Source organism: Solea senegalensis, linkage group LG11, assembly GCF_019176455.1.
Source record: "Solea senegalensis isolate Sse05_10M linkage group LG11, IFAPA_SoseM_1, whole genome shotgun sequence".
Classification (NCBI taxonomy): Eukaryota; Metazoa; Chordata; class Actinopteri; order Pleuronectiformes; family Soleidae; genus Solea; species Solea senegalensis.
Genome location: NC_058031.1, coordinates 20,834,384 through 20,848,051, shown reverse-complemented (window position 1 = coordinate 20,848,051; position 13,668 = coordinate 20,834,384). Strand labels below are relative to the sequence as shown.

The 13,668-nt window shown below is 43.4% G+C and overlaps 2 protein-coding genes across 5 annotated transcripts in view; one reads left to right on the top strand and one right to left on the bottom strand.

The window, feature by feature from the left end:
- Positions 1 to 6,795, top strand: part of hdac7a (histone deacetylase 7a) — a 31,981-nt gene extending 25,186 nt beyond the window's left edge. Inside the window, exons 21-25 of the mRNA XM_044037820.1 lie at positions 932 to 1,050; positions 2,103 to 2,236; positions 2,900 to 2,981; positions 3,119 to 3,257; positions 3,959 to 6,795. Of these exons, the coding sequence (XP_043893755.1) occupies positions 932 to 1,050; positions 2,103 to 2,236; positions 2,900 to 2,981; positions 3,119 to 3,257; positions 3,959 to 4,001 (517 nt within the window). The 3' untranslated portion in view covers positions 4,002 to 6,795. The remainder of the gene's footprint in view (positions 1 to 931; positions 1,051 to 2,102; positions 2,237 to 2,899; positions 2,982 to 3,118; positions 3,258 to 3,958) is intronic.
- Positions 6,796 to 9,111: 2,316 nt separating this feature from the next.
- On the bottom strand, positions 9,112 to 13,223 carry LOC122776972 (twist-related protein 2-like). Of its 4 annotated transcripts, none has more exons than XM_044037816.1 (3): positions 11,319 to 13,223; positions 9,704 to 11,190; positions 9,112 to 9,591 (listed from the first exon to the last, which is right to left on the bottom strand). In XM_044037816.1, exon 1 carries the CDS (start codon positions 12,495 to 12,497, stop codon positions 11,850 to 11,852), a length of 648 nt encoding a protein of 215 aa, XP_043893751.1. In that variant the 5' UTR covers positions 12,498 to 13,223; the 3' UTR covers positions 9,112 to 9,591; positions 9,704 to 11,190; positions 11,319 to 11,849. The 4 variants fall into 4 exon arrangements, with proteins under 4 accessions (XP_043893751.1, XP_043893753.1, XP_043893750.1 ...); XM_044037818.1 differs by having other exon boundaries at positions 10,812 to 11,190; XM_044037815.1 differs by having other exon boundaries at positions 9,112 to 11,190.
- Between the last annotated feature and the right edge of the window lie 445 nt (positions 13,224 to 13,668).

Genomic DNA, 13,668 nt, shown 5'->3' with positions numbered 1-13,668 from the left:
AGTTCCCCAGAATAATGAAGTGAAATGGATCCCAGATGGACTGCTTTTCCTCTTTTTCTCTGTGTTGTCAATGACGTGAGGCGAGTGACAAGCCTCTAATGGGAAACAGACTCCCACACTGTGACTTTGAACTCTGCCGACAGCGTCGAGCCACGGAGTCGGGCCTCGGTCCACCTCGGGACGGCGGCAACAATAATAGCATTAAGGGAAATATTCATCTGCTTGTAACGCCGCTGCAAGACCTGACAAGACAATATGACTCTGTCAAACAGGCTCTGCAGCCTCTTCAGCAAACAAAGGTTCTCTGTCAGCTGAGTCTGGGATTAGTCCGTCTCACTCGTCACGTTTATGACTTTTTTCATAAATATTTGTCGTCTCGGGAACGGATTGTCCAGTTTTGGGAATTGTCCAGTTAAACGACTCCTAATTGCTAAATATTAGGAGCAATTTTCATGAATCCAAGTGAGTCAGTAAGCTGTCAAACAACTGAGAATTCCATGTTGTCACATGGCTCTTCGTGACCTCTGAGTGAGAACTATGTTGTTTTAGCACCTTGTGTCTCATAGGTGAGATCACTACAGCAGTGACTTTAATTTATTACTAAGATGTGCGTGTAAACTCTCCTCTCCTGTTACCTCTGTGTTGTCAAGACACATTTGTTCTAATTTACATGTTATATTATAATATAATTAAGGCCCCTATGTACACACAACAAATAAGGCAAATAGGAATAACAAGATTTTTGTCTCTGCAGAAGTGTTTTGTAACATATTTAATGCGTTGAATATGGCAAAACAGGCTTAGTGATTAGAAAAAGACTAATAAAATGACACAGTAGTGTTTTCTTCACTGGCATCAACCTGTGTTATTAACCAGTGTGAACTGCAACACAACCTCTTTATTACAATAGCCCGTGTGTGTGTATTCGCAGGTCTGTGGTGATGCCCATCGCCCAGGAGTTCTCCCCCGATGTCGTGCTGGTGTCGGCCGGATTTGATGCCGCTGAGGGAAACCCCGCTCCTCTGGGAGGGTACAAGGTCTCCGCCAAATGTAAGCAAGCGTAGTTGTCCGTCCTCAAGTCTTCACCATTAGGGTCTAATTTTTCAGCAAAAGGTTGACCGTTACTTCAGAGGCGTTAATAGAGTAAAGATGTTAAAGTAAGTGAAGGTGCGTTAGTCTTACAGCTCAACTACCAAGCTTTATATTAAAGCCCCAGCGTGTAAGAACGAGTGACATTGAATGGTGAGACTGCAGACTGCAACAACACTTCCTTTTCCCCACACATCAAGGAACTACGGTGGCCCTACCATGCCAGAAAATGTTGTTTTTCCATTTCCATCTTATTTCATATTCATCCAATTGCTCTGTCCAATCAGGCTGCCATAGAAACTTGGTGGCACAAAATGGCAGCAATAGATAAAAAGCTTCCTATAGACCCTTTCATCGTATACAAACATTCCAAGCCTAGCGAGAATGCGCGCTTAGTTTGGGGTCAGAAAACATCAACAACAGGTAAGCGAAGATCGTGTATGTCCACGGTCCTCCACCGAATAATTCTGAATATGTTATTTCGCTGTTGACGTAGGACCGCCAACAATTCCTAAATAAATTAGTACTAGGCGACGGCAATAGTCTGCCCGACCCAGCTTCTATAAAAGATTGGGTAGATGATATTAGCAAGTGTCCAGCTATTCACGCTTACCTTATAGATAAACCTAGCCTGTACACACGAGAAAGTCACACCGGCAACTACAAGCTAGCTAAGTCCAAGACCACAACTAGGCAGCATAGGTTTCATATACATATGTGCATTACACACACATTTCTCCAGGCTTTTCATGGTAGTCTAACAGAAAGAGCTAATAAATGATAACTTACATGAAATGAAGTGAGCTCTATAAACGCAAGTTAAAAGGTACGAGTGTGTTTTCTGACCCCAAACTGTGCATATTTCTGTGACATAGCTCTCGAAAGGGTCTATAAGGCTTTTTTTTATTTTGAAGCAGTTATGTCACACAAATGTTATACACTGGAGCTTAAATTTCAAATGGTTGACACCATTATACTTTATATTAACCTGTCTGTGTGTTCGTTTACCACAGGTTTCAGCTTCCTGACCCGTCAGCTGATGTCTCTGGCAGGCGGTCGTGTGGTCTTGTCCCTTGAGGGAGGTCACGACCTGACCGCTATCTGTGACGCATCTGAAGCCTGTGTCAGTGCTCTTCTGGGTATACAGGTGAGGCATGCTGGGTGATGAGGTTGTCTTTACGTAGCCCCTGAAATATTTATTGTTGTTGTTGAATAAAGCTATTAAGAAACAATAGTGTGCATGTGTAGAACATCGATCTGCGGACCCGTATGCTTGTTTGTCGTCCAGAAATGACTTGAAAGTGTAGCGCACAACTTTTAAATATAAACAAATGTCTGTTACGTTCAAACTATTATCAGATGAGTTCAAACTATTCTTTTTAAACCAGCTACACATGACTGGTTTTCGTGGTATAGCGATGGTAAGATACACACACACACACACAGTAAGTGATTGGTTTTAAGTCACGACAGATGACGGCGATCGCACACAAACGTTTTCACTCGTGAATTCTACTGCTCAGAAAACCCAGTCCTCAAGCAGTTCAGTGAGATTTGATAGGAATGCTTGACGGAGACTGTTTTCATGTGAAGGACGCAGCATCCAAATTAAATTACATGATATTGTTGCTGTTCATGGAGATAAACAGAGGCAGAATAATAATGTCAACAACAAAAATCGCCAACTGCACACTGCAGCCTTTGAGTCCTGGTGGATAGATGCTCTCATCATGTATAACTATAAATATTATGTAAATATCAGGTGATTGTGATTTCACTGTGTCATCACTGCTGCTTCTCTGTCCTGCAGGAGCCGCTGTCAGAGGACGTGCTACTTCAGAAGCCCAACGCTAACGCAGTGCAGTCGCTGCAGACTGTCATACAGAGACAAAGTGAGTTACTTTGTCTTCCATTTCAAGTGCCATCTTTATTCTCCCCCCTCTGGCTTCTCTGATAGGAGGTCACGATCCACAGGAGTGCAGCATTTGTGTGATAACCCCAGTGACCTGTGTGTGTGTGTGTGTTGTAGGTCAGTACTGGCAGAGTGTGAAGGCTCAGAGTGGATCAGTGGGTCTGTCCTACCTGGCCGCTCAGAGGAGAGACTGTGAGGAAACGGATGCGGTCAATGCTCTGGCCTCGCTCTCTGTGGGAGTTCTCTCCAACAAGAGGTAGAACACACACACACACACACACACACTAGACATGGGCTGATATGGGATTCTTCCTCTTTTTCATTCTCCTCTTCTTCTGCTTCTTCTTCTGGCCTCGCCACAGCGGATCATCTTGTCCTCTCCCTTGTGTCCTCATGTACTTTTTCACAACATCCGTGAACCTTCTCTGTGGTCTTCCTCTTTTCCTCCTGCCCGGCAGCTTCATCTTCAACATCCTGTTGTCTAAGATAATCACTATCCCTCCTCTGCACGTGACCAAACCATCTCAGCCTCCACTCTCTTACTTTATCTACAAAACGTTCACAATAATATCAACCGATGCTATTATTTAAATGATCCATGCAGACTTTACATAGGGCGTCTGCGGGGTCTTAAAAAGTATTAAAAGTTGATTAATCAATTTTGGGAAAATGAAGTCGCCATTTCTTGAGGTATTACATTTTAGTCCATGGAGTTTGACTGTAAAAAGTATGCATGAATGTGTTTATTTTCCTCCCCGCGTTTGTTAAACCAACGATGAGCATGATTACTTGAAAAAGGTGTTGAAATGAACTTCAGGATTCCTGCATACACCCTGAAGCAGTTTTGTAACTGTGACATAAGAGAGAAACAAAACAACACACCACACTTTCATCGTGTACAATATCCCCTTCTATGCTCACTCCTCTTTTTCCCCTTTTTCCCCTTTTTCCCCTCAGCCTCCCCGACGAGCCGATGGAGCACGACAGTGACTCCATGTAGACGAAGACGACCAATCACCTCACAGAGTTTCGTCACAGGGGTCCAAACCTGTAGCCTCAGCTCCCTTGTGCAGTCACATCGTCACGTCGCCACGACGGTGGACGCTTTTGTAATACCTGAGCCCCACCCATCTGCCTTATTCACCACACACACACACACACACGCACACGCAAGCAAGAACATTCACCGACACACAATGCTGAACCTCTACAGACCTGACATGTGATTCCACCTCAATGCTGGTAACCTCTCAGATGGAGCCAGCAGCAGCAGCAGCAGCAGCACTACCTGCAGCTGGGAAACCTTCTAAAACCTCACCAAAGAGCAATACAAAAAACAAAAAAAGAAGAAGAACATTCACGTGTGCTGACTTACATTGGATTGTGTGTGTGTATGTTCAGAGGTGCAGATCCACAGCTCTGTGACCATAAAAAACGTATAGGAAGAAACTGAATTCAAGCGGAGCTCTGGTTCTTTCTTGAAGCACTATATACCAGCAGCTGTTTCATTGCCTTAATCTCTGCCTGAAGATGAGGACCAAGAGTCGGGGTCCAGAAGGAGACGATGAGACGTTGGATTACGAGTTATTTTCTCTTGTGCCACATTGCCTCCCATGTCTCAGTTGAAGCAGCTGTCACCAAGTGGGACACAAAATGGCCGACACAGAATGAACCTACTGTATGATGTGGAGTGAAAATCATATTCCATATGTACTCGCAATACTAATGGATCAAATGCAAAAAAAAGTGTAAGCTGAGAAGAAGCAGCCACATCTAAACGAGTATGGAAAGGTGTTTTTTTTTTTGTTTGTTTTGTTTTTTAAATGACGTCACGACATATAGTTTAACCACTAAAAGAAGACGACAGAGAATGCGAGGGACGGAGAGAACATGAAGACACAATGTGCACCACTGTGGTTTTGTAGACACAAAGAAAAGGGCTCATGTCCTCGTTGTTTAATTGCACTGTTCATTCCATAATGTGAACCGTATGAAATTCCAAATCTCTGGGAAAAAAACATCACACACACACACACACACACACCTCCTCTCTCTAGGTTATTTAATAGTTTTTGAAGATCTGGAAGGAATGGTGTTTGCTAATTTCCCATGTCTTATGAAGCCTCTAAGGAGACGTAAATACTGTGCAGTGGTATTTCCTATGAAGTATATTTTTTTTTCACTCCTCCTAAGTGTCTTACTGCACACACACACACTTTACACAAACCTTTACATACATGTACAAAGCAAGGGCAAACTATGGAAGTACCGCGCGTAATGAATACTGTACGTCACTGTTTATGTTTGAGACTAAAGGAGCATTCCTTCCACCGGGACACCACTGAGGACCATTGTATTGTTCTATGGTGGCGATGATGTTAACGCACTTAATGGACATCACCCAAAGAAAACTGCCTTGAAACAGCCCCCGACCTTGGCAACGGGACTGTATATGCAGAGCAGCGCGAGGGACCAGTCTGAACAGTGCTCTTACAGTGAACCTGTGGATTTCCTACAGTATATGCAGACTTTTTGATGATGAGTACCGTGGCCTTGTCTGGGTTTAATGTTTTCTTCATTGTCTTAAAAAAAAATAGTTCCAGGTTGAATCGCAGTCCAACTAATGAAATGAATTCCTTTTGTTTGCGAGTGTTTTTTGTGCGTGACTCTTGTGTGCAGCCGTTCCTCTCGTCGCGCTCAGGCCCGACAAATCAGGCTACAGTAGCGCCTTTCGTCGTCTTTGCAGTACATTGAAAGACTTTTGTGAGCGCCCTGCCGCGAGGGCATGTAAGGGCTCTGCTCTTAGTTTATTATGTAGTGAAAAAAAAGTTTCATGCACACTAGGTTGGACCAATTTAGTTTCTCTTTGAATTATGGCTGCACATAGCTGCATCTAAATAGATGAATTAAATTAGAATTTCCCATCCCTTTGTTATACTTCACTTCTAAAGCTGCATTTAGACACTAAAGGTTCATTCTAATGAAACCAAGACTCATGAATTTCATATTTTACTCGTACTGCTTTCACAGCTTAGAGTTTTCCTTTGACTTTGTAATCCAAGCAGCACAGTTGAATTTGTACCTCTTGTTGACAGTTTGGATAAAGAGAGACTTAAGTTAGTGCAGCTTCTGTAACACAAGGACTGAAATCAGTGCAGTCTGCACAGCAAGTTCATTCCACCTGCATGCTGCAAGGACCTGAACATCAGTAGTGATGAGTTTTCAGTTTTCTCACCGTCAGACCCTCGACAGAGTCTGCCCAACAGACAGCCTCAGAGCTTTTTATCGTTAGACACGGGAACAGCAGGTCCCTCCGTGGAACCTCTGCTCTTTCACCACCGCTCCGACAGGTATTCTATAACTGAGTGTGACCCAAGAGTGTGCCACTCTTTTCGTTTTTTTGTTCATAGTGTTCATTCAGTCTTACACAGCAGGTGTCAATGAAGTCAATGTCCCTGTATGTGTGTGTGTGAGTGAGTGAGTGAGAGAGAGAATGAGTACGTATGTAAACTTCCATGTTTTGTGTATGCACCTGCGAGTATGTTAGTGTGTGTGTGTGATACTGTAAGTGACCTCTCCTTCCTGTATTATATCCCAAGTAGCTGTTTCTTTTGTTGACTTATGTAGAGGCCAGTGCTGCCTCAGCTCTTAATTGTAAATAGAAACTCCCAAGACCAAAATACACATGTCACACATGTGCCTTGATGCATTCGGCAGCATGTGTATTGGTAACTCTTAACTAACTGGACTTACAGTAACTCTGTATATCTATAAACGTGACATTGAAATCTTTATTTCATGCTTTCATCCTTTTAATATTTACCTGTGTGTTATGTTTTCCCCCTTCAGTTTCCTACCATGTGTATGTATAGAAAGATTCTCTATTTTTTACTGTTATTTTTTGTCTTTTCCTCTTGATTAAAAAAAAATAACTTCCAGTATGAAACAAGTTTCCACATAATATTCCTTTTCCATGTTAGAATATGAAACATGGAAGCATTTGCAACGGCGGAAATCTAAACACTAATTGGATTCTATTAGCATGAATAGAATCTTGTCCCATATAAAACAAAAGGAGAATATTAGTCTATGATGGAAACTAATTAAGTTGAATGCATTATCCAAGCAGCGTTTGTACTGTAGCGTACTTCTACCATTAAAAATGCAGAAATAATCTAATTAAGAATTAGTCACTCACTCAATTTAATGTGTCGTCCTTGTGACTGCAGACTGCCATGGCCATATGCTGCCGCTAACTGGCATATATAGCCCGATGAAATACAAATGCTAAATGCTAAATGTGACCATTTATCATTTCCATACTGTATAGAAAAGAACTTCACGTGGAGCCTACATCCTTCGTTGTCAAACTGTGGTATACACGAGCTTCCTCTGGTGGTACTTCAGAAAATCAGAAATAGAAAATGAAACAAATAACAAAAAATATATATATAATAAATGAAATAATAATAATTAAAGTCAACTCATCTCTCGCTTATCTCCATCTTGTTCTAATTTCTCTATACCAGAGGAGGAGGATGAGAGAGCAAATGATCAGACTGGGAATAAATCTGTATTTTAACGCTGGCGATAATTGTGTTACCTCGAGAGCTCAATATTCTCTCGGGTGGTACATGGTCCAAAACGTTTCAGAACCACTGGCTCTACGTGATTCAGGCGACACCACTTTAATCGGTGCAATAATCTGTTTTACACAGTTTCACGGGCCCTTTTCAGAGCAGAGAAAATGCGACGACAAAGCAGCTTTGAGTGGAAAAGTGCTACCGACAACAACAAAGACGGCTGTGCTTAGTTAAACACTGAAGAAAATAAATGGAACTTTTTTTTTTTGATGATTTACACTAGTCTGTGATGAAAAAGGCCCATAATTACTTGTCAGTCTATCTCAGAATGAAGTGGTGTTGATTTGGCATTGATCACAGCTGTGAAGGCCTCCCCGCGATCACCTCTCCAGGATCCACAGAAACAAGCAAGCAAAGCTCTCAGGTCTGTCAAAACTCCAACTTCTACTTCACCCATGAGCACACGTGATTGTGTCCAACTCAAACAAGATAAAACTGAGGCTTTGGCAGCATGTTTTTGGCAAGAGACAATTGTAGATTGTGCTGTAATCACACTGAACGCATCAGCAGAATGATTTTAAACTCAATTAAACTCTGTTTAGTTTTCCCAGTGTAACAGTGGGGCTACTATGCAAAACCATCTGATTGACAACGAGACTCTTCAGTTATGATAACAGAAGAGAAAAAATAATTGTATATTCTATTTATGTAGCTTTGGAAATAAGAAACACAATAAAATAAAAGAGGAAAATAGAATGTTCTAAGCTGTGTTCCAAAGCTCTGTCGGTGCAGGTGTTGTGTTTGGGGCTGGGTGTGAAGCAGCACAGGAGGTCAGTGAAGTAGGAGCGGGCAAGGTTGTAAAAATATGTGTTTTGCACACAAAAAACTGCAGCGTTCAGATCAGGAAAAGTGGAAGCACCTGAGTGTAACAAGCTGCACCGCTCTTCTTTCCCCACCCTCGAGCCGTGCTTGGTTCTGAGGCATTTGTGTCAACTGTGTAATCCTCAGATTAATGAGATAATCCACCTTTGCTCTGCCTACTTCATTATGCTATGGTCAGTCGTGCAAATCAGTACTTTGTATGACGTCCATTATCGCTTTTTTTTTCATTGTTTTCCATCGTTTCATCTTGGCAGCATTTTTTTTCAGCCATACTTTTATATAGACTTTGACCTTCACTGAAGGGAACATTTAAACCATTAAGATGGACTGGGGAAAACAAAAACAACAACTTACAATTTAAGTCCAGACGGAGCTATAAATAATCCCAGAGTCCTTAAATGCACATTAACGTGTTCTTTTTGGTGGGATTAACTGTTTGTGAGTGACCGGGCAAAAGCACAGAGAGAGCTCATTAAAAAAAGAAGGAAAGAGAGACAGAGACAGAAGGAGGAGGAGGAGGAGGAGGAAACAGGAGAGACAGTTTAACAAGTGAGACAGGAGACGAAGCGGGTGTGGTGACATTAGTAGTAAATCTCCATTCTCCATCTTCATTATTTAAGCAAAAACAACAGGAAGCCTCAGGAAGAAGTTTGAAGACACTTTAATTTTTCAGACAAACAATCACACACGCACTGTTTCTGCTCGTACTGTTCATAATCCATCACTCTGTGCTGAGTGTCGGGCTTTTTTTCCAGCTCTGTATATACTTCAAGTAAATGCTCCTCAAAAAAAAAAAGGCCCTCCCTCATTCTGTAAACGAATGTAGAAGAGATGAAGACACTGATCACCGTCTGAGGGTGACGTCTTATCGTCTTATTCCAGTGAAATGCTCCTATGTACATATTAAGTGTGAACAGGAGAGAAACATGTTGTCAAAGTCATTCTGCATTTTCATCAACAAAAAAAAAATGATTTTAATAAATTGTCTCTCGCTCTTTTTTTCTTTTGTTTTGCGGTGTACGTAAAGGTTCCCATTTGCATCATTTCCATTTGTTTTGAGTAGCAGGAAAGAGGTTGCCTGACGTTGAGATGTACAAGGAAGATCGCAGTCACTTTCATCGGCAGCTGGAAAGACAGAAACGCAGACATGTTACCGTGGTAACCACGTGTTAGGCACAGTTACTTCTATCAGGAGAAAGAAAGCAGCCTTGTTCTATTTATTTATTTTTCAACTGACCTCAGTTTACATGCTTGAACTGTGGCTGTTCAGATGACCAGACGGAAGTGACTCGTATCCAATTTTTCCCGCTAATGTGACTCAGATTAGATCAGATCTTTGGGCTGTGTGGACAAAGGAATCTGATTGCCGATCAGATCAGATGTGACGCATGTGAGGAACGGCCGCGTCGGACTCAAGCGCTGAGTGTTGATGTCAGAGTTCGTCTGAGGCGGCGGTTTCAAGGGAGAGGTCAAGAGTGAGGCCACCTCCTTGTTTTTGTTAAAGCCTATGTTTCCTCCTCCCAGAGTAATTATTTGTAAACAGTCTTTCTGGACTTCTTCTGACTAAAAGACCCTTTAACCCCTTTCTCACCAATTAAACGAACAACAATGGAGGAGCGCGTCATTCTCGCCCACAGATGCTCGTACGGCTTCGATTTCTGAGCTTCCACGATGCAGGGTCAATAAAAGTACATCTTATTGTACCTCATCTCCCACTACACTACCACAAATGACAGGAAAATCATGCGAGCTGTGTTGGATTCAGAGGTGGCACAGAGCAGAAAGGTCATCGTAGGTGAGGTTTGAAGGAAAAGTGGCACAAAGTTTTGCTGCCTCTGTATCTTAAGGCTGACTTGTTTTTGAATGTCGTGTGCCTTCTAACGTGTCAGTGAAGGTTGGTCCTCGGCTGATTGTCGGTCTCATGAGTGTCTATAGGAGAGCTGGAAACATGAGCCGCCTCCCTGGGACATTCTGATGTTAGGCGACTGCATACTGGCAACGAAGGAACCAAGTGGATCTCATATGTGTTGAATACAAACAGCGTGTCAACTCCTGTTACCTTGTGGTGTGGTTTAATATGAGAGGAAGGCCAGGTTTTGCAGGTGGTGTGTGTGTGTTTTTCTTCTACTTCTTAAATCAGAGCTACAATAATACAAAATGCTTGGTGCATGTGTATAATTTGGTAATTATAGACGTCAACTTTTAAAGAAAACGAACAGCGCTTGAGTTCTTTTTTTTCTTCTTTTTTTTAAAGTCAACACGAGTGGGTTTCTGCGCTTGGGTGTGGGTGCATGACTACGCCAGTACATGTACGCTCATTTGTGTGTGTATAAATCAGCTCTCACCTCACTCTATCACTCCCAGCGGTTTATGTATGGAAGCCCAGCGGGGAGCCACATCAGCCTCCCCTTTGATGGTGACACACGTGATTCATGGCTTTTAGAGGCCGTTTGTTTTCATTACGCCTCCTCGTCAGCTCGCTGTATCGGGGCTTTCGTGCAACGCAAGCAAATTTGGGCCAAAATGAGAGGAAGGAATTTCGAGAGGAGAGGTTTTTATTTTGGCTCTTGAAAAAACAAAGGAGCTTGGTTTTGGTTATGAAGAGGAGAAAGTGAAGTCAGGAGGACAGCTGCCCACAGCTTCTTTTCCACTGTCGCTCGGGTTCAGGGGTGGTCAGGGATCCCGAGTATGTGTCAGAGTCTCGGAAAAGTTGGCGTTGAAAGACTATGGAAAAGGCAAAGGTCGGATCTGTCTTGAAACATCCAATTTTGTCCTCTAGCTCTGATCTCTTTTTATAACATAACAAGTCAGACATAATGAAAAATATGACATAAGCATCAAAGTATGCATACCTATGATGATGATCGCGATGACGATGATGATGATGGTGGTGACTGACAGCAGTTATAGGTGATAAAATCAAGGTTGAAGATGAGGATGAAGGTGTAGCTTCTGCTTTCTGGGGTGAGCAGAGGGGTCAGAGGGGTCAGAGGGGTCACTGTGCTGCTGTGTGGGGGCAACATTAGGAGAGAGCATCCTGAACATCAGCATGTGGAACTGAAAGAATGTTGTGTGGAGTCAGGCTCGTTTCTGTCTGTCGCCTGTCCTGATACAAGTATCTTAAAGAAAATTCAAAAAATAACCATCTAGGAAATGTGTCTTTGGCACACACGAGCAATAATAAGCAAAAACAATGACATCACAAGCCTTCGTATTTACAGCTGATATCTAGTTCAATATTAAAGATATCAAACTGTATTCTCATCTTGTGTCGGGCGGTCTTTCCGTGGAGGGAGCAGATGCACTGCGTCGAGACTAATTGTCCATCATATGTTTTTAGGTTTTTAAGTTTCTGTCAACAATCTTATTGCTTTCAGGCCGAGTTAGTGACCAGCTGACATGGTGGACCAGGCTCCCTCCATCCTCCAGACGGAGAAGGCATAGCTCAGTCTCTCATGTGCGAGGTAGTTACATCCAGCCAGTTTCGCGTCCATCTCGTCGCTCTGCAGCACCTGGTACAGGAAGTCGATGTAGCGCGATGCCAACTTAAGGGTCTGGATCTTGCTGAGTTTGTCAGAGGGGAGTGTGGGGATTATCTTACGCAACGACGCAAAGGCGTCATTCAGCGATTGTGTCCGTTGTCGCTCCCGGATGTTGGCAATCACACGCTGGGCGTGTGGGTCCTCGAGGGCTGAGAGACTTCCAGGACTGGGACCGGGGACAGGAGAAAGGGAAGGTCCCGAGGACGGTGGCCGGTGCTGAGGACTCCTCTTGAGCCTTTTGGTTCCAGCCGGGGTGTAGAGCTGGACGTCGTCCCCCGGCTTGACCTTGTCCTCGTCTCCTGATGTGACGAGTGTCGCTGTGGAAATGTGATCCTCTGAACTTGAGCCAGTCTGCCGCTTTCGCATGGTGACCCCCGGCGTTGCTACAACAACAGGACATGCGTTAGAAGGTGGTCTTCCCGTGTTCTCCTTGCTGGAGACCACCCCTCCCTCAGGGTGGTCGTCATTACACTGCTCCACCTCTCTCATGCTTTAGCCACGTTGTGTCTTCTCTCCTCGATTCCTCGATCTGTCACTTCTCTGAGTATCTCAGGGAATGATACGCTCCGCTCCTCCTCTGCTTCTTTCACACAGTTCTCCTGCGTTCTGGTCGTCCTCAGGAGCTCCTCCTGTTACCCTCCGTGTTCTTCTGACGTATCGTTCTTCTTCTGTCGTCAGCTTCACACTTTGTTACAAGTCAGGCATGACAAGCCATGACGGCTGATAGCTTTTATAGACACTTTGCTTCTTCGTCCACACCTTCCAGTCATCACTTCCCACTCTCTGTCAGTGTACACTACACTACAGCAGCCTGGACTGTTCTCACACCGCGCTCCTGTAGCTGCATGTGAGACAGCAGCAACTACGAATCTGACTTTTTAAAAGGAGGGGACCATGAAACTTCCAGCCTCCCTCCCATCCCATTCACTGATTGGTCACCAGGACGTTTTAGGACAGCTGAGCTTAAGACAACAGGAAGAATGAATCTTGAGCAATTGGTCTGATCAAAGGGATGAGGCGGAGTCAAAGGTCCATCGTACAGCCAACCAAATTGAACCGCCGTGACGTTTGCTTCTCGTCATAGAAGTTGCCCAAGTTTATAGGTTCCAGATTTCCTCCAAACCGAGCCACTACCATCCCCCCTCTCACTGCCTGGTTCTCGGTTCTTTCCTGTCTCCCTGCTCCACGACTCTTTCTATATACTTCAGAGAAAACAGGGGGATCTGTAAAAGACGCCCCATAAATGTTTTTGTTTCTGGTTTGAGAGTTGGACACAGTCCAGCCTCAGTTTTCTGCCGTGTGACGGTTCTTTCTGCTTTGGAAATAGTGAAATGTGATAACATTTTTAAGATGTAACATTCCAGGCAGACGGCGTAATGACGGTTGAGGACATTGGTGACATATCGTTGAGTCTTTATGTTTTTTTGGCGATACACAAAATCTGCAGCAGTCAGGTCTTCCTTCCACAATACTTGGAGTTATGATACTCCTTGTATCATAACACAATCTAAAATGCTCTTGTAAACAAACCACAAATAATCTTGTGTTGTATGAATGTACAAAGCAAAACGCTTACACAGAATACATAATGTGGCACAATAACTCGAACCATATTGAAGACATTAGGCCTAACACGGGGAGTTTTCTTGTTGTTTGTGAA

Bases quoted from the DNA above. Each gene is read 5' to 3' on its own strand.
- LOC122776972 (XM_044037815.1), bottom strand. From the start codon at position 12,497: ATGAGAGAGGTGGAGCAGTGTAATGACGACCACCCTGAGGGAGGGGTG.